The sequence below is a fragment of the Ahaetulla prasina genome, chromosome 4 (genome assembly GCF_028640845.1).
Source record: "Ahaetulla prasina isolate Xishuangbanna chromosome 4, ASM2864084v1, whole genome shotgun sequence".
NCBI lineage: Eukaryota > Metazoa > Chordata > Lepidosauria > Squamata > Colubridae > Ahaetulla > Ahaetulla prasina.
Genome location: NC_080542.1, coordinates 125,216,497 through 125,237,267, shown reverse-complemented (window position 1 = coordinate 125,237,267; position 20,771 = coordinate 125,216,497). Strand labels below are relative to the sequence as shown.

The window sequence follows — 20,771 nt, the reverse complement described above, 5'->3', positions numbered from 1 at the left end:
TTTATTTCACGCTCAGAACATTGGGATCATTTTATTTATTTATTTATTTCATTTATTTATTTTGTTGAGTACACATTAAAAAATATATACAAGTATAAGCATGAATTGAATACATAAAATGAATACAATTAAAGGGAACATTAGGACAGGGACGGTAGGAACGCTAGTGCTCTTATGCATGCCCCTTACAGACCTTTTAGGAATGGGGTGAGGCCAACAGTAGACAGTCTTAGGTTAACGTTTTGGAAATTTGGGATGAGACCACAGAGTCTGGTAGTGCATTCCAGGCATTAACAATTCTGTTACTGAAATTATATTTTCTGCAATCGAGATTGGAGCGGTTTGAATCTATTGTGTGCTGTGGTTGAAGCTGAAGTAGTCATTGACAGGAAGGACATTGTAGGAGATGATTTTATGAGCTATGCTCAGGTCATACCGAAGGTGGTGTAGTTCTAAATTTTCCAAACCCAGAATTTCAAGTCTGGTGGCATAAGGTATTTTGTTGCTAGCAGAGGAGTGGAGGACTCTTCTTGTGAAATATTTCTGCTCAATTGTATTAATGTCCGATATGCAGTGTGGGTTCCAGACAGATAAGCTGTATTCGAGAATTGGTCCAGCAAATGTTTTGTATGCTCTGGTTAGTAGTGTAATCTTACCGGAGAAGAACCTATGCAAGATTAGGTTTACAACTCTTAATGCCTTTTTGGCGATGTTGTTACAGCGGGCTTTGGCATTTAGATCATTTTTTATTTTTTTTTTGTTTACATTTATACCCCGCCCTTCTCCGAAGACTCAGGGCGGCTTACAATGTATAGGGCAATAGTCTCATTCTATTTGTATATATTTACAAAGTCAACTTATTGCCCCCCCAACAATCTGGGTCCTCATTTTACCTACCTTATAAAGGATGGAAGGCTGAGTCAACCTTGGGCCGGGCTCGAACCTGCAGTAATTGCAGGCTTTGTGTTCTTAATAACAGGCCTTACCAGGCAGAGCTAAACCGGCCCTTTAGGGATCTGGAGATGCCATTTGATATGAGTACTCCAAGGTCCTTGACAGAGTGAGGGTCATCTACAAGGTCATGTCTACTTAGCTTGTATTTTGTGTTCTGATTCTTTTTGCCAATGTGTAAGACAGAGCATTTGTTGGTTGACATTTGGAGTTTTCAATTTTTTGACCATTCCGACATAAAGTCAAGGACTTTTTGAAGGGTAGCAGCATTGTTGATAGTGTTAAATAGTTTAACATCCTCGGCAAACAGAACGCAGTTGCTTATAATATGATCACAAAGGTCGTTTATGTATAATATGAAGAGTGTTGGTCCTAGAATGCTGCTGTCGTGTCCCACTCCTCCGCTGACGGCCGGGTCAGGGAAATCCGAATCAGGCTTGCCTCTGCAGCTCTGCCCAAAGTCCTAGCAAAGTCCTCAGAGCAGGCAGGAGACCAGAAAGTGACTTCAGCAAGATAAGTTCGACTTTGCCTGACTCAGAGACTGCCAGAAAGCAGATCCTTTATATAGGCCATGGGGTGTGGCTCCATGACTCAGCACTCATTAAGGCCTGCCCCTCCCTTCCTTCTGTTGCCTCCGCCTATCCAGTCTTCTGATGCGAGGGTCACTCCAATCAGCAGCTGTTGGAAATAAACTTTCCTCAGTCTCACATGCTGTGGAGGAGGGGGAGGGGTCTAGCTGCTCTGTTTGCCTGGGCATGGAGCCAGGGCTGGGGCCGGGGGGTGCTCCCTCCTCTGCAGCCTGCTTGGGCATGGAGCCAGGGCTGGGGCCGGGAGATGCCCTCTCCTCAGCCTGTCTGGGCATGGAGCCAGGGCTGGGGCCGGGAGGACATTCTTCAGCGTTCGGAAGCAGATAAGCAGACCCCGGCTGCGGTGAGAGCGGGCAAGACACAACAGCTGCCTTGGGGGACACTGCTATTAACAGGTGCAGGATTTGATAGGGTGCTGCCTATTTTGACCACTTGTTGCCTGTTTGACAGGAACGCAGTTATCCAATTATGGAGGGATCTGGAGATGCCGTAGGATTTTAGTTTTATAAGTAGTTTGTCATGTACTTCTGAGTCAAAGGCTTTACAGAAGTCTTATGTAAATTGAATCTATTGCTTTGCCCTGATCAAAATTTGTAGTCCCTATGTTTTTGCAGTGTAGAAGTTGTAGATTACAGGATAATTTTTTTTCTGAAAATCATAACCAGGTTTGGTCTAGTGGTTAAAGCATCGGGCTAGAAATGAGGAGACTGAGTTCTAGTCTCCCCTTCCCCTTAGGTTGTGTGAGTTTGGGCCAATTACCAAGAGACTGTGAGTTCACATTTGTTCATAGGCATGAAATCTGGCTGGGCGAATTTAGGCCACTTGCTATCTCTCAGCCCACCTCACAGAGTTGTTGGGAAAAATAGGAGGAAGGAGTATTGTATGCATTTGTTGCCTTGAGTTATTTGTAAAAATAATAAAGGCAAATGACAGGAAAGATAATAGCAAAAATAATTTATCCCAAAAGTAAATTATTCTTTGATAATATCCTGACTTTTAACTGGTTAAATATTTCATTTCATTTTAATTTCTTTTAATGAAATGATTGTATTACATTTTCCTTCACCAAAATCTTACTCAGACTTTTAATTACTGAAGAAAATATGAGACGAATTTATAATTTATTCAGCAAAGTTGCCACTGACAATTATCTATAAGAGAAAAGTCTATATATAAATGTTTTATTATTTTCTGTTCTGCTAACATATCCAAAACAATTTTTAAGTAGCTTAATTGTTTGATTATGTATTCCTTTAGCTGACTATTCCAGAAGAAAATTGTTATAATTAAAATGTTCTTTTCTGGCTTTTAAAAACAGTGATACATTTGACATTGATTAGTGCCCAATCCTCTACATTCAAAATTTGTTTAATTATTATTTTCAGACAAGTGTTTAAAGGATTGCAGTCTTACAAGTTCAGTGAGTGTCAACCTATTATATTTTGTTCAGCAGGGTTGGCTACTGATAAATACATAAGTATTTATTTATTTATTTATTTATTTATTTATTTATTTATTTATTTATTTATTATTTTAATTTATATACCGCCCTTCTCCCAAAGGACTCAGGGCGGTTTACAGCCAAATAAAACAACAGTCACAAAAATTAAAAATATTTTTAAAAAACTAATTCAGTTTGGCTAAGAAGAACTAAAACTCTAATAAAATCTCCCATTAAAACTATTAGGCCAGCCCTGCGCGATGGAACAAAAATGTAGGGTTTCCTGCCTGGGCAGGGGGTTGGACTAGAAGGCCTCCAAGGTCCCTTCCAACTCTGATGTTATGTTATGTTATGTTATGTCTTTAGCTCGTGTCTTCAGATTGCTATCTTTTATTAGTTTAACTGATTTACAGAGTGAGCCTAAGCATATTTCTTCCATTTGTGTTTAATAGTGCTTATTCCCATGTAAAAACCTCACCCTAAACCGATAATCGTGTGTAAGTCATTAATTTTCTCATCTAAAATATTGATTGGTTAAATTCAGAAATGATCATGGGAAAGAATTTGTGCATATATTGTCTGTTAGTTTAATTCTAGAATCAAAATTGCCATGTTTAGTTGATAGTGCTTTCATCCAAAGTCAGGATTCCATTGTCAGGAGTGATGAAAATGGTGATAACTCTGAGGCCTTTTTGGTAGGAATGTCTAATTAAGAAATATTTGCCTTAGCTGTCTTTCAATCGTCTGTCTAATTTTTACCAGTTAATTGAAAGGAGAAATTCTTGCAAAACAAAAAAGTAAAGTTCTGAAATGTGCTTGTTGGGTTGGGATGAGGAATTGGTTCTTGTGAGTTGACATATAAAATTTAATCACTCTGCCCTATTACGACTACTGAAATAGGCTGTGGAACTGCACATTTACTCAAAGCTATAAAAGACGTTTTTTATGGAAAAATAGGCCATTTGAAAGCCATCCTTGGTTCATCCTGTAACTTTGTAAAATGCGCGTTCATGTACATTTTTGTGCAAAACCACAAAATAAGATTCCGTTGAAAAATAAGAAAGGCGTAAATATTTTACCATCCAGCCACCCAGGTTGTTTTCAATGGTCAAGGATGAATTTGGTTTTTATCACTAATATGTTATGGCTTCTGCTTTCCTTTCTAATAATATTATGCATTCCTCACAAAGATTATAGAAGTGAATCAATAAATATTTTCAGTTAAACATGCAGCAGCCTTATCTGTCAAAAACAAAGTAGTTTGTAAACAGTACATACTTTACTTTCGTGGCTTCTTACAGATGGTCCGTATCAAACTAGTTAAGATTAGAAAATGTGTAGACATTTTTATGTTTTTATTTTGCAGAAGTAGGCTTGCATGCCACCTTTTGAGATGCATTAAACAGAGAAACTAAATATTAACTCCTAGTTTACCTCTTCTTATGCTTGAATCATTGATTTTGTGGGAGAAAAAAAGATTGGCTGTTCTTCAATCCTTCAACCTTTAAAGATAATAAAGACCAGTTTTTCGCAAATTGGTGGGTAGGAATTCGATCTAAAGCAGACAAGAGTGGTTTGGAAAATAAACCCCATGTTCCTCTTCTTAGATGAATACTTTCCATAGCTACTTACTACAACAGCCAAATTTTTGGGGAACAGGAGAGTAAATCCTGGTAAATCCATACCATTTTTGGATTGTGCTGAAAGAAGTCCCTTGGTGTGTTTCCCATGAGTTTGCCAATTGCTTTCATGAAACGGCAGGATACTTAATGGTGGAAGAATTGGTCAGGGATGGTTCTTGGTCTATCACTATTTGCCAGAAGAAGTGTCAAAATTCCAGTATGTTACTGATGAGCTTTATCTACCTTCAGAAAAGTATAACCTGAAGTATTTGGCTCTTGAGTTCTTCTTTTACAGCCCCTGGAGGTCCCCACTGCAACAAATCCTAAAACAATAGGTAGCGCAGCTTCCTGCCATATTAGGTAGGAAACCCAAAAACAAATTTCCAAATGGGCCTAACATTGTTTTTAGAAATTCCTCTTTAAAAACAGAAGATCCTGAACCTGCCATTATATGTAAGACAATCTGAACCATCTCGGATCATTTTCCCTCCCACTGTGGTTCTCATTATTGTCCAAAATCTAGAAACCCCAATTAAAGTCATTCATCTCTGATCCACTCTGTTTAGCACAGGTCTCTTTTCTTTACCTAAAGCAAAGTGCAAATTTGCCTGGGAAATGGGAATGGAAAAGAATGTAATTCGTTCCTCCTGTGCTGTTTTCATTCAAAAATTCTCCTGAAGACATCCATTGGCTCAAGCCCCACAATTAACTTTATTTTTGTGAAGGAAAAAATGTTCTATGTGAAGCACAGTAATTGAAACATTCTGCCAAAATACTTTGAACTTTACATTTTTTCCTCCATTTTAGTTCCTTCTGTTCAGTTTGCCTCATAAAGGCAAAAATAATTGGGATTAGTTTACTTTATTGTCATTGCACATCGTACAACGAAATTAAATGCCATCTTCAATGTACATTATAACTGTAAAAATAAAAACACAAACACAATCCTTCATATTCTATATAATTGAAATTGAAAACCCGATATTGCATTAATATTGCACTATACTGTAGAATTCAATATAGTTACTGCCCTGGGATAGAAGCTTTTTTTCAGCCTATTTTAGTGACAGCTTTAAATTAGATTGGGAATTCTGCATCTTTGAGTTCGCGTGAGGACATTGGTCTTATTTTATAGGACACTAATTTCATTAAATTCACAGCAACAGGGTAGCCTAAACAGAAATACAAGGCAGAGAGAAACTAGAATAGCATACAGTGCTAAATGACCTGGTAGAGAGGCAAATTATATCCTGGTTAGACTTTAACACCTGCCGTTACCTTTGTCTATGGTTGACTTTTGCAGTCAGTATTGGAATGATATTCCCACCTAGCCATGTATCTGACTCCCATCCACCTACATTCTAGAAATCTTTAGAAAATTGGCTGTTCTCCAGGCCTCGGATAGAATATGTCAAACCTATATTAGCTTTATTGAAACAAAAACTTGCAAGTCTGAAAGCATTTCTACCTTCTTTTTACTTTCCAGAAAATTGATGTGTGTGTGTGTGTTTTTTTTCTGGAATGTTTCCCATGCCCTCTGACCTTCTGTAGGTGAAATACCTTTTTCATGGTGGTTGCCTGGGCTCTGGCTTTTCCTCTTGTCCTCCAAGATCATTGTCATAGTCCATTGCAGAATGTGGAACCTCAATTAGTTTAGAAGAAGAAGCTTCTTGGAGGAGAAGCGAAATATTTTCAAAGAAAAAGCCAAGAAAATTCAGTTTCTTTTTGAAAAAAAGCACCCTTGGGACAACCATGACCTGGATGATTGAAAATCTCCATAGATACTCAATTAATTTTGTTTTCTGTTGTAGGGGATGTGTTTGTCTGACTGCTGGACATTTTTAAATTTATAGTTTTACTATAAATTAGCATCCTCTAAATTTCATACATAAATAAAAATAAATTCAATGGGTCATCACAGAAAAAGAGTTTATGGTCTCGGCTTTGGACCTGTTGTTTGCAATGCCTTTACTTGGGTCTCCTTTACCCACTTTACCCAGAACTATATTTTACACAAGACCAAACTCACTTATGGTCTGTTTTGCCATCAGACAGGATGGATTTAAAGAGAGACAAGACATATCCATAGATTGTGTATCAGTTCATGGAAGAGCAGGCTGTTACTTTTAACTTCTGAGATTCCTAGATATATATGTACTTGGCCATTGTGTGGCATATATTAACAATATTCCAGGATAACTCTCCTTATATTTACATATAATGTTTCAATTAGAATAGAGCTGGAAGGACCTTGGAGGTCTTCTAGTCCAACCCCCTGCTCAAGCAGGAGATCCTATTTCAGATAGGTAACTGCCCAGTCTCTTCTTAAAACCTCCAGTGATGAAGCAACTACAACTTCTGAAGGTAAGCTGTTCCACTGGTTAATTGTTATCACTGTTAGGAAGTTCCTTAATTCCAGGTTGTTTCTCTCCTTTTTTTTTTATAAAAAGTTTTTATTTTTTTTCACAACAAAAAAAAAAACACAACTCATCAAACCAATTACAATGTGCTGAAGGGGTGTTTACATATCTTTTTGTGCAATCTCAAAATAAACATCTCTTTCATACGTATATCTTATATTGTCTTTTCTAACATATCTTTCCTTCTAACCAATAATGAAATAAATCCCATATTTTATAAAATTGCTTATCTTCTTGTTCTCTAATTTCAAATGTCAGTTTACTCATCTCTGTACATTCCATCATCTTCCTAATTATTTCGTCTTGCAAAGGTAACTTCTCATTTTTCCAATTTTTAGCAAACACAATCCAGGTTGCTTCTCTCCTTGATTAGTTTCCATTCATTGTCTCTCATCTAGTCTTCTGGTGCTTTGGAAAATAAGTTAACCCTCTCTTCTTTGTGGCAGCCCCTCAAATACTGGAATACTGCTATCATGTCACCCCTAGTCCTTTTCTCTAGACAGACCAATTTTTGCAACCATTCTTAATATGTTTTCGTCTCTAGGCCTTTAAATCATCTTAGTTGCTGTTCTCTGCATTTTTTCCAAAGTCTCAACATCTTTTTTGTAATGTGGTGACCAAAACTGGGTGCAATATTCCAGATGTGGTCTTACTGAGGTTTTATAAAGTGGTACTACTATTTCACCTGATTTTGATTCTGTGCCTCTGTTTATACAACCAAGGATTGTATTAGCTTTATTGTCTGCTGCCACACACTGCTGGCTCATGTTTAAGTGATTGTCCACTAAGATTCCAAGGTCCCTTTCGCAGTTACTGTTTTTGAGCAAAGTTTTACCTAACCTGTATTTGTACCTTTGGTTTTCCTGCCTAAGTGTAAAACCTTGTTTTTCTCAACATTAAATTTCATTTTTTTAGATAGGGCTTTATGTTCAAGTCTGTCGAGATCCATTTGGATCTTGAGCCTGCCTTTTGGGCTATTTAGCTATTCCTGCTTACCAAGAAGTAGATTGTGGTCTACTTTGTCAAATGTCTTACTGAAATCTAAGTATACACTATGTCCACAGTATTTGGCTGGTCTACTAATTTATGCACTTTGTCAAAGAATGAAATGAAATGATTCTTCAAAAAAAGAGCCAAGTTCTGCTGAATTGTAAACACTGTTCTTCAGTCTATTTTCTTACCTGAAGTGTAGTTGTTGGCTTTCTTTGCTAAGAAGTCAGGAAAGTAGGGACAAGGTCTGCTTTTATGAACAACTGCAGTTCAGGACACATGAATGATCAAGTGATAAAGATCACTCCTTGGCCAAAACTTCTTTTCCCTTTGCAAGGGAAGCTTCCAATCTAAATTACCTCAACAAAGAACCCAGAAATGCTGCCAACTTATACACTTGTTAGAAAACCCAAATTCTTTTGCTTCTTTACAGTTCTCCAAGACAAAGAGGCTGGCAGCTATGATTTGCTGCTGGTATTGAAATTCCCAGTTCCATGTTCAGCTTTCCTTGCTGCCGTGAAGCAAGCAGCTACTTGCTTGCCAATATCATTAACATAGTTGCATGTTTTGGTTTAGGAGAGAAAATGATTGAGTTTATTTTGAAGCAGAATAAAAGTGGGAGCTATTAGAAAAAGGAAAATCGGTTTGTGCATAACTGAATCCACATCACAACCTCCAGAATGGAACGTTTACTTTCTGCTCATTGTTAGCAACATGTAAATTGCTAGGTTCTATTGTGCTGTCACAATTGGACTGGCTGTTCCAGTTTCAGAGATTTTGTTGTTAGAGCTTTATAAATACTGACCTTACAAATGGTTTTGAACTAGGAGAAAACTGACTGTAGTTTTCTCCGTAAATTGATTTTTACCTCCTCTCAAGAATGTTTGAGGTTTGGAGCTTTTCTTGGCAAAGAGGGCATAGAATTTTGCTACTAATGGCCTATTTAAAAACAACACTCTGCCATTGCCATGAGTTAAGACTTAACAACAATGTTGTTGTTGTCATCTCATAGTTATTTCAAAGAAATGGCCAGCATGTGATCTGCAAATTGATTTTCAAAATAGATTGTGCTGCTAATTTAACCTCTTGATAGTTCCAAAGATGCTTTTTCAAGAGGCAACTGGACTTCCTGTTTTTTTTTTCTTTGAAGACATTTCGCTTCTCATCCAAGAAGCTTCTTCAGAGCTGAGGGCTGAAGAAGCTTCTTGGATGAGAAGCAAAGCATCTTCAAAGAAAAACCAGAAAGTCCAATTGCCTCTTGAAAAAGCACCTTTGCGACAACCATGACCTGGATGACTGAGAATCTCCATAGACATCTTGGTAATTTGCTGTCTGATAGGGAAGGGTTTTTTTTTCTTCCTTTTCTAGTTGCTATGTGTTATCTTATTTTTAAAGGATGAAATGTATCTGTGATGTGTTTTGTATGATGTATTTTTCAGACCATCCCAAACTAATTTTGAGATTAATTTCTGAAAAGTCTATAACAATGAAATATGGAGGCATTTCAGCTAATGATATAGGTTAGTATTGGGACCTTTCCTTCCCAAAACAGGGGGCACAAACAGTTGTAGACAGTACAGTCTACAGTAGACTGATAGTTTAGCTGGTGGAAATGATGCCACTACATTGCAAGAGGTTATAGATTTGAAATCTATAAACTACAATTTACTCTGAAGCTGCCCTACTGGATTATATTGTGTAAATCATTTTCTTCAGATTGTTTAGGAAGCAAGCAGTTTTTTTCTTTAATAGTTCTTCTCTTCTGGCTTTTGGGGGAAAAGGGGCTTACATGGGACCTTATTAGTAAGTCAGTCTTCTGTCCCCATCAGAAACGTAAACTTGATGCTGCTACTAATCTGTAAGCATGTATGTGAAGTATGAACTAATTAGAAAATGTTGGGAATTGTGGTGACAGATTTGCAGAGTGCAGGTAGTCCTTGACATACGACCACAGTTAAGCCCAAAATTTCTGTTGCTAAGTGAGACATTTGTTAAGTGACTTTTGTCCCATTTTACAACCTTTCTTGCCATAGTTGTTATTGAATCACTGCAGCTGTTAAATTAGTAACACAGTTGTTAAGTGAAATCTGGCTTCCCTATTGACTTTTTTTTTTTTTAATTTGCATTTATATCCCGCCCTTCTCCGAAGACTCAGGGGGGCTTACACTATGTTAAGCAATAGTCTTCATCCATTTGTATATTATATACAAAGTCAACTTATTGCCCTCAACAATCTGGGTCCTCATTTTACCTACCTAATAAAGGATGGAAGGCTGAGTCAACCTTGGGCCTGGTGGGGCTTGAACCTGCAGTAATTGCAAGCAGCTGCTGTTAATAACAGACTGTCTTACCAGTTTGAGCCACAGAGGTCCTTTGCTTGTCAGAAGGCTACAAAAGGTGATCATATGACCCAGGGATGCTGCAACTGTCATAAACATGAGTCAGTTGCCAAACATCTGGATTTTGATCACATGACCATGTGGGATGGGGATGCTGCAATGGTTGTGTGAAAAATGGTCTTAAGTCACTTTTTTCAGTGATGTTACAACTTTGAATGGTCACTAAATGAACTGTTGTAAATTGAGGTCTACCTGTAGTGTTTGCTAGCGTATGTCTTCAGATATATTAAAGTGCTTATATTAATACCAACTTAATTTAGCTCAGCCTTCAAGATAGTCCAGCAAATGTTCCTAAAATAGCATGTTAATAGTTATAGAGTGCACATCTGTACAAAGCAAGATTCTGAGAATATAGTAGACAAACAAAATTACCTATTAGAGTCCCCTTTAAATCATATTGAATTATTTTAATAAAATCTTCAGACATTTTTCCCAACATGTGCCTAATCAATGCATAAAAATCCAATGGCAACATATTCTTTTTTTGACTATGCTTCTTTATCTCATCTCCAGACTATCAACAACAGAGGCTTAAGTTATCTTTAGCTATAGCAGTACTGAAGTAGTCTTATCCTTCTTATTCCAGTGCAGTCCAAGGACAGACGAGATACAAACCTGTTAGGCTTTGGATAGAAGTCAAGCAATCACAATGACTTAAAACGGGCAAAAGGATCAGGATAAGGATCAGAAGCCGAGACAGTAAATGCTACTATAGTTTTTTCTGATTCAAGGATAGGTAGAGAATTTTTCAGTTTAACAATGGAGAAAGGCTCATCAGATGCATCTTCTTAAATACCTGATTCACATATCAAATTAGAAGTTGCTTTGACTAAGAATTCTCCATTTTTCAGGATATTTTTTTATGATAACAAAGCGTTGTTAAGAAAATAATGACAGTTTCATTTACATCCTGTGATATAGTAACTTATTTATGAATTGCTATTGAGTTTAGCTGATTTGATCTTCATTGTTGCCCACCTGTAAAATATGGGTTATCTAGTTAACATTTTATATAGTCTTAGATTTCTATAGTCTTATAACTCATATGTAAAGAAAGTGGACTTGAAATAGAACAAGCATTCAGAGGGCTAGCCATGATGAAAGGGTTGAGAACCAGAAAGCAATTATGTGGTTGAGATGCTAAACAAATGAATTGTGTTCTCAATTACTTTAAATAAATGTTTTTCTCCTTATTTTGCAGAATGTGCTTATTGTGGAGGTAAGTTCATATATTTGTCTATGTCAAAGAGCCGTTTGCATGGATTTCTTATTATATTCTAATTAGAGAAATACCAGTAATTTTTGAATGGCTGGCTAAATGTCAAACAATAACAAAAATTGATAATTTAACAGAAAGTACCTATAGAATATTTGTAAATCATCTATTTAAAATTCTAGATTTAAAAAGTTATTGGAAGAGTGGGCCTTGGCTTTTATAATAAACAAAATATCACTGGATTATTTTTAAAAATTAACAATATGTTTTATGTGTCTATTGTTAATATAATTTAAATTTTAGAATATTAATATATAGCATTTTATACCGCTTTGCTAACATTCTTTGTACATTTTACAAAGGATATCATTGGAACTGGAAGAACCATGAAAGCACTCCTTGACAGTATTAAAAAATATAAACCCAGCATGGTTAAAGTAGCAAGGTAAGTGTCCATTTGTTAAAGAATATATTCAGTTTTAATTCAGTCTGGTGCCAAGTCAAAATTTCCTTAACTTTGATTTGTTTGCTAAATTCAAAAGTAGTATCAAACCACAGTTTTATCAGCCATTTTCAATTAATTAATTGTTTAGCGTTAATCCAAAAGCTGAACAACCATATTAGAGTTTAAGAGAAGGAAGCAGGCATAGCCTGTCTTACTCTTTGCTCTTGATATTAAAATATTAGGGTGTGTTTGTGAAAGCTCTTTATTGGCACTGAAAGACTAACACTTGGGTCATTTTGCATAATCAAAGTTAGAAAGAAAACAAAAGACCTCATTGATTATACTTAGAAGGTGAAGAGATATGATATAATCCTTCTGTTTACTCAGAACTAAGTTAAATTATTTTTAATCAGTCTCAATTCTAAGTATTAAATAATTAATTTCTATGGCTGCACTTCCATGTAAAGCATTTTTTTCCAGACAAGAATCTTAACAACATTTGGCATTTTAGTGGTGTATTAAGGACCAGAAATGGAAATCAGTGCAATAAACTGTTATGGCTAGGGCAAAAACTAAATTTGATTTAATTTTACATTTGAATATAATTAACATCAAATAAAGTTTGGACAGGATACTGAGACGGCTGAACGCAACCACATGTTTATTGGACCCGTGTCCCTTCTGGTTGGTACTGGCCACGTAGGAGGTTATATGAGGTTGGCTCTGGGGAATCGTGAACGCTTCTTTGAGGAAGAGTGTTTTCCCCGCCGCCTTGAAAGAGGAGGTGGTGAGGCCCCTTCTCAAGAAGCCTTCCCTGGACCCAACTGTTTTGGCAAACTACCGTCCGGTCTCCAACCTTCGCTTTGTGGTGAAGGTTGTTGAGAGTGTGGTGGCGCATCAGCTTCCTCGGTACCTGGATGAAACTATCTGGACCCATTCCAATCCAGTTTCCGGCCTGGTTACAGCACGGAGACGGCACTGGTCGCGTTGGTGGATGATCTCTGGAGGGCCCGGGACAGGGGTTGTTCCTCTGCCTTGGTCCTATTAGATCTCTCAGCGGCTTTTGATACCATCGACCATGGTATCCTGCTGCGACGGCTGGAGGGGTTAGGAGTGGGAGGCACCGTTTTTCGGTGGTTTTCCTCCTTCCTCTCTGACCAGACGCAGATGGTGTTGGGGGGGGGCAGAGATCGACCACAAGGCACCTCCTGTGTGGGGTGCCGCAGGGGTCAGTTCTCTCGCCTCTCCTGTTCGACATCTATATGAAGCCACTGGGTGAGATCATCCGTGGTTTTGGGGTGAGTTGTCATCTGTACGCTGATGATACGCAGCTGTACATCTCCACCCCTAACCACCCCAACGAAGCTGTTGAAGTGATGTCCCAGTGCCTGGAGGCCGTGCGGGTCTGGATGGGGAGAAACAGGCTCCAACTGAACCCGTCCAAGACTGAGTGGCTGTGGATGCCGGCATCCCGGTATAATCAGTTGATTCCATCGCTGACTGTGGGGGGCGGGTTGTTGGCTCCCACAGGGAAGGTCCGCAATCTTGGCGTCCTCCTGGATGCACGGCTGTTGTTAGAAGACCATATGACGGCCGTCGCCAGAGGGGCTTTTTATCAGGTTCGCCTGATACGCCAGTTGCATCCCTTCCTGGATCGGGATGCCCTGTGCACAGTCACTCATGCCCTCGTTACTTTCCGTCTGGACTACTGCAACACTCTCTACATGGGGCTCCCCTTAAAGGGTACCTGGAGTCTTCAGCTGGTCCAGAATGCGGCCACACGGGTGATAGTGGGAACGGCTCGAGGCTCCCATATAACACCTATCCTGCGCGAGCTACACTGGCTCCGGTTGTCTTCCGGGTGCAATTTAAGGTATTAATGACCGTCTTTAAAGCGCTCCATGGCTAATGACCAGGATACTTACGGGACCGCCTGCTGCCACCGGTGGCCTCCCATCGAACAGTGCGCTCCCATAGAGAGGGTCTCCTCAGGGTGCCGTCGGCCAGACAATGTCGACCGGTGACCCCCAGGGGGAGGGCCTTCTCTGTGGGGGCCACAGCCCTCTGGAACAAACTACCTCCAACGTTGCGCCAACTCTCTGACCTTCGAACCTTCCGGCGTGAGCTGAAGACTCTTTTATTTCATTGAGCAGGCTTAGCCTAATAGCTTTTTAATAGTTTTAATCAGTTTTTAATGGGAGTTAGCAAATTTTTACAATTTTGGCCAATTTAAAATTAGTTTTTTAAAATTGTTCTTAACTTTTGTATTATTGTTTTTACTTGGCTGTACACCGCCCTGAGTCCTTCGGGAGAAGGGTGGTATAAAAGTTGAATGAATGAATGAATGAATGAATGAATGAATGAATGAATGAATGAATGAATGAATGAATGAATGAATAAATAAATAAATAAATGTTGGTACATCTTGCATGATTGATTTTCAGGTAGTTATCGTTTTCCATTGCATCTTTTTTGGTTTGATAGACAGATTATTTATCACAAGTGTAATGCCAACAACTTTTGATGGCTTCTATGATGGCCTCTGATGCGGATGCCAAAAGACCAGAAATCAAAGTCAGAATATTGATTGAGATTTTGTCCTGATTAGTTTTTCAAAATCTCAAATAGCAACCAGAAATATGAAGATGCTGGATACAAAGTCCACTCGACTGAAGACAGAGGAAGGCCGGGAGAACAATTAGTGGGTTAGAAACTAGGTTTCTCAAGTAGATACCAAGGGAACTAGCTATGTTTAAGAAGAGAAGGGAAAGCATGGTAACATTCTTCACATACTTGAAAAGGTATCACACAGAGTAAGCCATTTTTGCCCCAGAATGCAAGGCATAAAATAATAGCCTTAAGTGACAAGAAGGCAGATTCCAGTCGTCCATTAGAGAAAACTTCTCAGTGCTAAAAATAGTTTGATAACAACGCAGATTATTCAGAAAATGGTGGGTTTTCTTTGGTGGTTGTCTTCATGCAGAAGTTGAATATACATTTATTTGGGATATTTTAACCTGGATTTTTGCATCGAACAGAGAGCTTCTTAATTCTGCGATTCTAACTTCTGCTGGAAGGGAAAAGGAGAAGACCAAAGTTCCAACCGTGCAGTGGCCACTTAAAAAGAAGTAATTAGCATTTGAAGAGGGTCACTGCTCATTCGAAAAGACATTATTATGTCCATACTTTAGCTTGAAATAAGGCAGGGTGGCCGTTCATAATATGGGCCATGGTTCACTTTAGTGAATCTTTACTTTTATGGGACAAATTATTTGAAACTTTTTTAAATAATGGAAACATTTTCTTCTTCATTTAATTACAGCTTGTTGGTGAAAAGAACAGCTCTACCAGATGGATTCAGACCTGACTGTAAGTACCCTTCTGTGAGTTACTTTATATTCAAGGATAGTCAAGAAAACTTTCATTCTCAAGCTTCTATTCTCCAAAAATGTTATTAAGAAAAGTATTAAAACAGAAATTTGATTGGATAAAATAAAGTTTAAAGTATTTCAGATTTTTCTTCCCTGTTCCAAGTCAAAATCAAGAGGATCACTTGGGGACAGCTTATGTGATCTAATTGGACACTTCTAGTCAACTCTCATTCAAGGGATCAGCTGTAAAGCATTCTCCTCTAAGCCTTTTTACATCAGACATAGCTGGAATTTGGCTAATAAAGACTTTTTTCAGTTACTGAACTATGATTTAAAGAAAGAAAGAAAAATGATCTCAGTTTATCATTTTAACACTATATCCCTTTTTCTTTTTCTTCCTCCTATGTTAGATTATGGATTTGAAATTCCGGATTTATTTGTGGTGGGTTATGCCTTAGACTACAATGAATACTTCAGAGACTTAAATGTAAGTTTCAGCATTCTCAATTTCCTGAAGTAAGCTTCTTTTTTTAAAAAAAAAATAATGTACAGTAGCAATTTGCAAAGTGCTTTTTTGGCAGGATGTTAACAGAAGGGCAAAAGAAAAGCAGGGGGCAAATTAGTATTGGTAGAATGTATGGTCTGACTGCAAACGTTCAGTTTTTGACATCTTCAAATAAATTGACAAAATCTCTTATCTGAAATCCTGGAGAATTTATGCTAGTCAATGCAGATATGAGATTCAGGACTCATTGAGACTTATCAAAGCCTTGAATATAGCTTCTAGAAACTCTTAATTTATGCTAGTCAATGCAGATATGAGATTCAGGACTCATTGAGACCTATCAAAGCCTTGAATATAGCCTCTAGAAACTCTCAATACAGTAAATTTTTAATGTGGCAATAGAAGAAATTATTACATTCTTGAAGAATAAACTGTATGTAACTGGTCTGCCCCTGGCTATTTTTTTGTTGGTCCCTGCTGGCATCTGGGAGGGATCTGAGGCATGCTACTCTAAGGCCAAATGTAGCTATGCACCCCAATGTAGACAACAATAGATTAAAAAAGCCAGTGACCCAATGGTATTTAACTTCCGGTACTTTGCATTTTCTAAGGAATGTAGCCCAGAGTTGGTTGTATAACTAATATTTGCCTTCAGTGAGTGACGATGTTAAAACTTCTCTTGTTTCAGCACTTATGTGTTATCAATAACCACGGCAAAGCAAAATACAGAGTCTAAAGAATAGCTAATCATCTTTGTCTGGAACATTGGTAGTCCTCATGATCATCTCCATAAGAACAGACCAACTCATCTCATTCAGACTGGACTATATGGCAACATCCCCGGGAAATCACCTTGGACTTTGACGCAGTTGAACTCCTTTATTTCCTTCAGACTTCCTCGGGTAACCAGGATGAGTCAAAGGCAGACATAATCCAGTATTCTATGTCCAAAAGAATAGAAATTAGAGGTGAAAGGAAACTTGGTTTTTAATTTTTTGCACCCAACTTTGCCCAACCTTATCATGCCAGATTTGTTGGAGTTAAACTCCCATTGTTTTTAACCATCAAGCTTCCTTACCCTGTTTAACAAGTGCCTTTAAAAATGTGTATTAAACACAACTGCACAATGATCAGTGGGTTCTGTGGGACTGTTATAACAATTATTACATTTTAATTGTGCAGTTTGTTAGCTCTTTTTTTTTTCAGGCAGTGTTGTAGTGCCTTTACTTAAGTTCTTTTTTAACAGAGTTTCTAATGCATAATTGTTACCATCTCCTTTTTATAACTCAATCATTGTTGAGATATTTATTCTCACCCATTATTTAAACTCAAAGGATCAAAGGCCTCAAACTAAATGATTTTCTCTTAACTCAATAGCTTCTTGTAGAACCCGAGATAAAACAGGCTGGTCAAGAATAGCTTTAGCCAATGTTTGAGTTCATGGAAACAAACAGATAGCATTGTGGTTTAAACATTGGATTTTGTACATCATTGCTTTGTTTTAGTATTATGGGTTCACACATAGTATTATGTGTGAACCATCTCACTATAGCATGTTCAGCAAAACATAGTTTTAAACCATACCATGGCTTGCAGGCAGTGAGGAAGTGCCATAATTAAGCAAACAATTATCATCTTATTCAAAGTCCAGTATTATGTACACTATATTATAACCCTCTAGAATGTTTCAAAATTAATTTAGGATTTGAAATGATAGAGTCCTTGTCTTATATTCTTACCCAGAGGAATTCAGAAGATGGCAATTTGTCATCTTTTATTTGTTTCAGCAGCTTCTTGCTTTCCAAGGTTGTTGTTGGGAATTGAAATCCAGTATCTGGAGGGTAGGGACAATTGCCTATGCTTCGTCTGATCTTAGTGTCATGCTGTCTTTGTTAATTTCTTTGTCTTCTGCTTCTTACATCTCCACAAAGTTTGTTCCAATGCCACTTTCTTTGTTTAGCGCTACAACTCCTGTTCAGGGATACAAGGACTAATTTGGAATAATTGGAATAATATAACCAAGTGTATTAGCACAGTAGATCATGGAAAACAGAACTTGCATACAATAAATGTTAAAATTCATTGCATTGTTACTGCTTTTGTGAAATATATCTGCAGTAGCTAATTATGTATTGAGTCTTTCCAAAATAAGTATTGTCCAGATGTATTGGAACTGCAAATCCCAGAATTCATCTCAGGAATTCTAAGAACCAGACTCTGGCAATTGATGGGGGCTCCAGTATGGGCATCCCGTTCTGGAAGGGGCTGATAGTCTAGGAGAAGATCCTACCTCCACCCTATTTAACACGTTGGTCCTTTTTATCCAGTTTGTTCTTAATTTGTATGTTTTCACGTTTAATGCTCAATGTTTTATGCTTTTGACCTTCTAATTGTTTTATATTGCTATTATAATACTGTAAGCTGCTCAAAAATCACTTGAGAATCAGATGAGCAGCATATAATTTGAATAAATAAATAATCATGCTAACACACCTAGAGATGTAAGATTAGGGAAAGCCAATGTATCAAATCCTCAGTTATCCTATAATAATCATTGAAGTAATCTTTGAATTCTGGCCCAGAGTATTTAATTTATAACCTTAATTTAGATTATAGTTCAAAGCATCCCAATCAATTTATGGTGGAAGTATTAGTCCAATAATATTTGGATTGATAGGACATGCCTGTTGTTCAGTTGTGATTCTATTACAATTGTAAGCCTCTTGGTGCCTTCCTTTGAGCTACAATTCCTTTGTAAAGCAATTAGTTTACTGTATTTAAAAAACTATCTAGGCATTAAAAGGTATTGAACTCTTACAACACAATTACTTGTTTTCCTTTCATCTCATCCTTGTGAATGGGATTTTTTTTCATACAGTTCTTCTGCATATAAGGCTACAAGTGTAACTTTCTTAACAGTAGATCTTATTTAACACAGTGGAACTAAAATGTCATTTAACACGATAGAGCTTGATTAAATATGCTGGAAAATTGTGTTTTCTGTAAATCAAAAAAAGTTTTCCCATTTTCTTTGGTTGAAAACTAGCCTTTTCCTCTTCTATGTTTGGTAAGAATGCTTAGGTTAGGGAGAGAAATATGACTATATTTGTTTGTAAGTCTCTACTACTAAAAACAAATTTGTAGACTGATGCTCAGAATCGCCGGGTGCTGCCATTTCCCAGTTCCTGAACTATTAATTTATATTTGACTCCAAGTGATGGACTTCACGCTTCAGATAAAAAAATAGATCCTGAAAATTCAAACCCATCATTATTTTTATATTGGTAATTATAATTTCTCACTTAATTTGTTTTAGCACAGAAAAGATAGGTTCGGGGGTTATAGGATTAAAGCCGGCATGTCCAAACAACAGGCTGTATGTGCCCCTGGACAACTACTAATGTGACCCCCAAAATCATAAAATATAAAAAAAATAAAGGAAGTTTGTAATTGACATACATTAACTATATTTTATATGATGCTTGAGACATTCACTCAGTGCAGCCCAGGCAAGTCAAAAGGTTGGACATGCTTGGTTTTAAGTTTATCTTCATAGGTAGTAACATCCAAAATTAACAGGCTTCCAATCTTTTAATTGGAATAACGCCAGAGCACTTCAGCTTTGCTTTCCAAATGGACTGCTTAGCACATAATCTCTAACTGGGCATGATGGAAGTTGTAAACTATACACAGAGACTTAACTGTGAGGAAGAAAATGCCCAAAGACTACTAAGCCCAAATATTTCCATAATAACTAATGATAGCCAAAGGTATTCTTAAAAAGCATTTCACTTATTAAAAATTGGATTTTCTTTCCTTGTGCTTGTTTTTCGTAATCAGTTTACTGATCGTTGGGTGTAAATGCTGGAACAACTAGGATTTTTACTGATTAAAATGTACTTTGTTCTGAAAAAAAGGGGAATAATTTTAAAATGAAACTTAATAATGTGTAAAGTATTTGAAGTACAGTTGCATTAGTGGGCTTCCTGATTTTTATACAACCATCTCCAGGGGAATTTTGCATTTTTACCTTTGCAGGTAAAAGAAGAAAGATCATGGGCTATATACAAAAGATACAAAAGATCATGGGCTATATACATGGGCTATATACAAAAGTTTCCTGGAGACAGCCAATGGTTTTAAAAAAAGAAAGAATTACAAGCAAAAGATGTTTTGTTCTGAATAGCATGGGATCTATTGTGGTTACATTGGAATTTCCACTAAACTAATAAACAGGATATTTTACTATATTTCAAATTTCTTATGATTTCTCTTTTTTCTTTTAGCCTAGATTTGCATACCAGCTTGAAGCTTTCACTTCAAGTAAATAAATGCTTTTTGGCAAAAACAACGTAAATCTTTGCTCCCGGCTAGTTCAAATTTTCCTGCATCTAAGTATTAACTTGTATTTCTGCTTCCTATAAAAAGAGAATAAAGCAAATAATAATAATTATGGGACTTCAGATGTTTTTCAGTTTTTCAATTTTTTTTCACACATTTGACATTTTCACGAAATGCCATCGCTATCTTGGGTTGGTTGGGTGTGCATTTTTAGGCTGAAAACAGGTGGGTTTTTTAAAAGAAGAAAGTTCTTTTGAAGTTATGGGAACTTATGGCTCCTACGATTTAGCCTTGGAACTTCAGGCTTCACAGCTTGTTCTATCTGGAGTGCGGTTAAAAAGAACGCAGTCAATCTCAAAAGGCATGCAAAACATCATATCGGCACATTCAGTATCAGAAGGCATGCAAAACATATTCTCAACACATAAATAATCTCTTTGCCATAATCATGAGTAAAAAATAAAAAAGTCCGTGCCTGGGAAA

At 37.3% G+C, this 20,771-nt stretch overlaps 1 protein-coding gene across 2 annotated transcripts in view; it reads left to right on the top strand.

Moving 5' to 3' along the window:
* Positions 1 to 20,400, top strand: part of PRTFDC1 (phosphoribosyl transferase domain containing 1) — a 59,405-nt gene extending 39,005 nt beyond the window's left edge. For both annotated transcript variants that reach the window (XM_058181823.1, XM_058181821.1), the window contains 5 exons: positions 11,612 to 11,629; positions 11,989 to 12,071; positions 15,394 to 15,440; positions 15,853 to 15,929; positions 16,636 to 20,400. In XM_058181823.1, the coding sequence (XP_058037806.1) occupies positions 11,612 to 11,629; positions 11,989 to 12,071; positions 15,394 to 15,440; positions 15,853 to 15,929; positions 16,636 to 16,683 (273 nt within the window). In that variant the 3' untranslated portion in view covers positions 16,684 to 20,400. The remainder of the gene's footprint in view (positions 1 to 11,611; positions 11,630 to 11,988; positions 12,072 to 15,393; positions 15,441 to 15,852; positions 15,930 to 16,635) is intronic.
* The last annotated feature ends 371 nt before the right edge of the window (positions 20,401 to 20,771 follow it).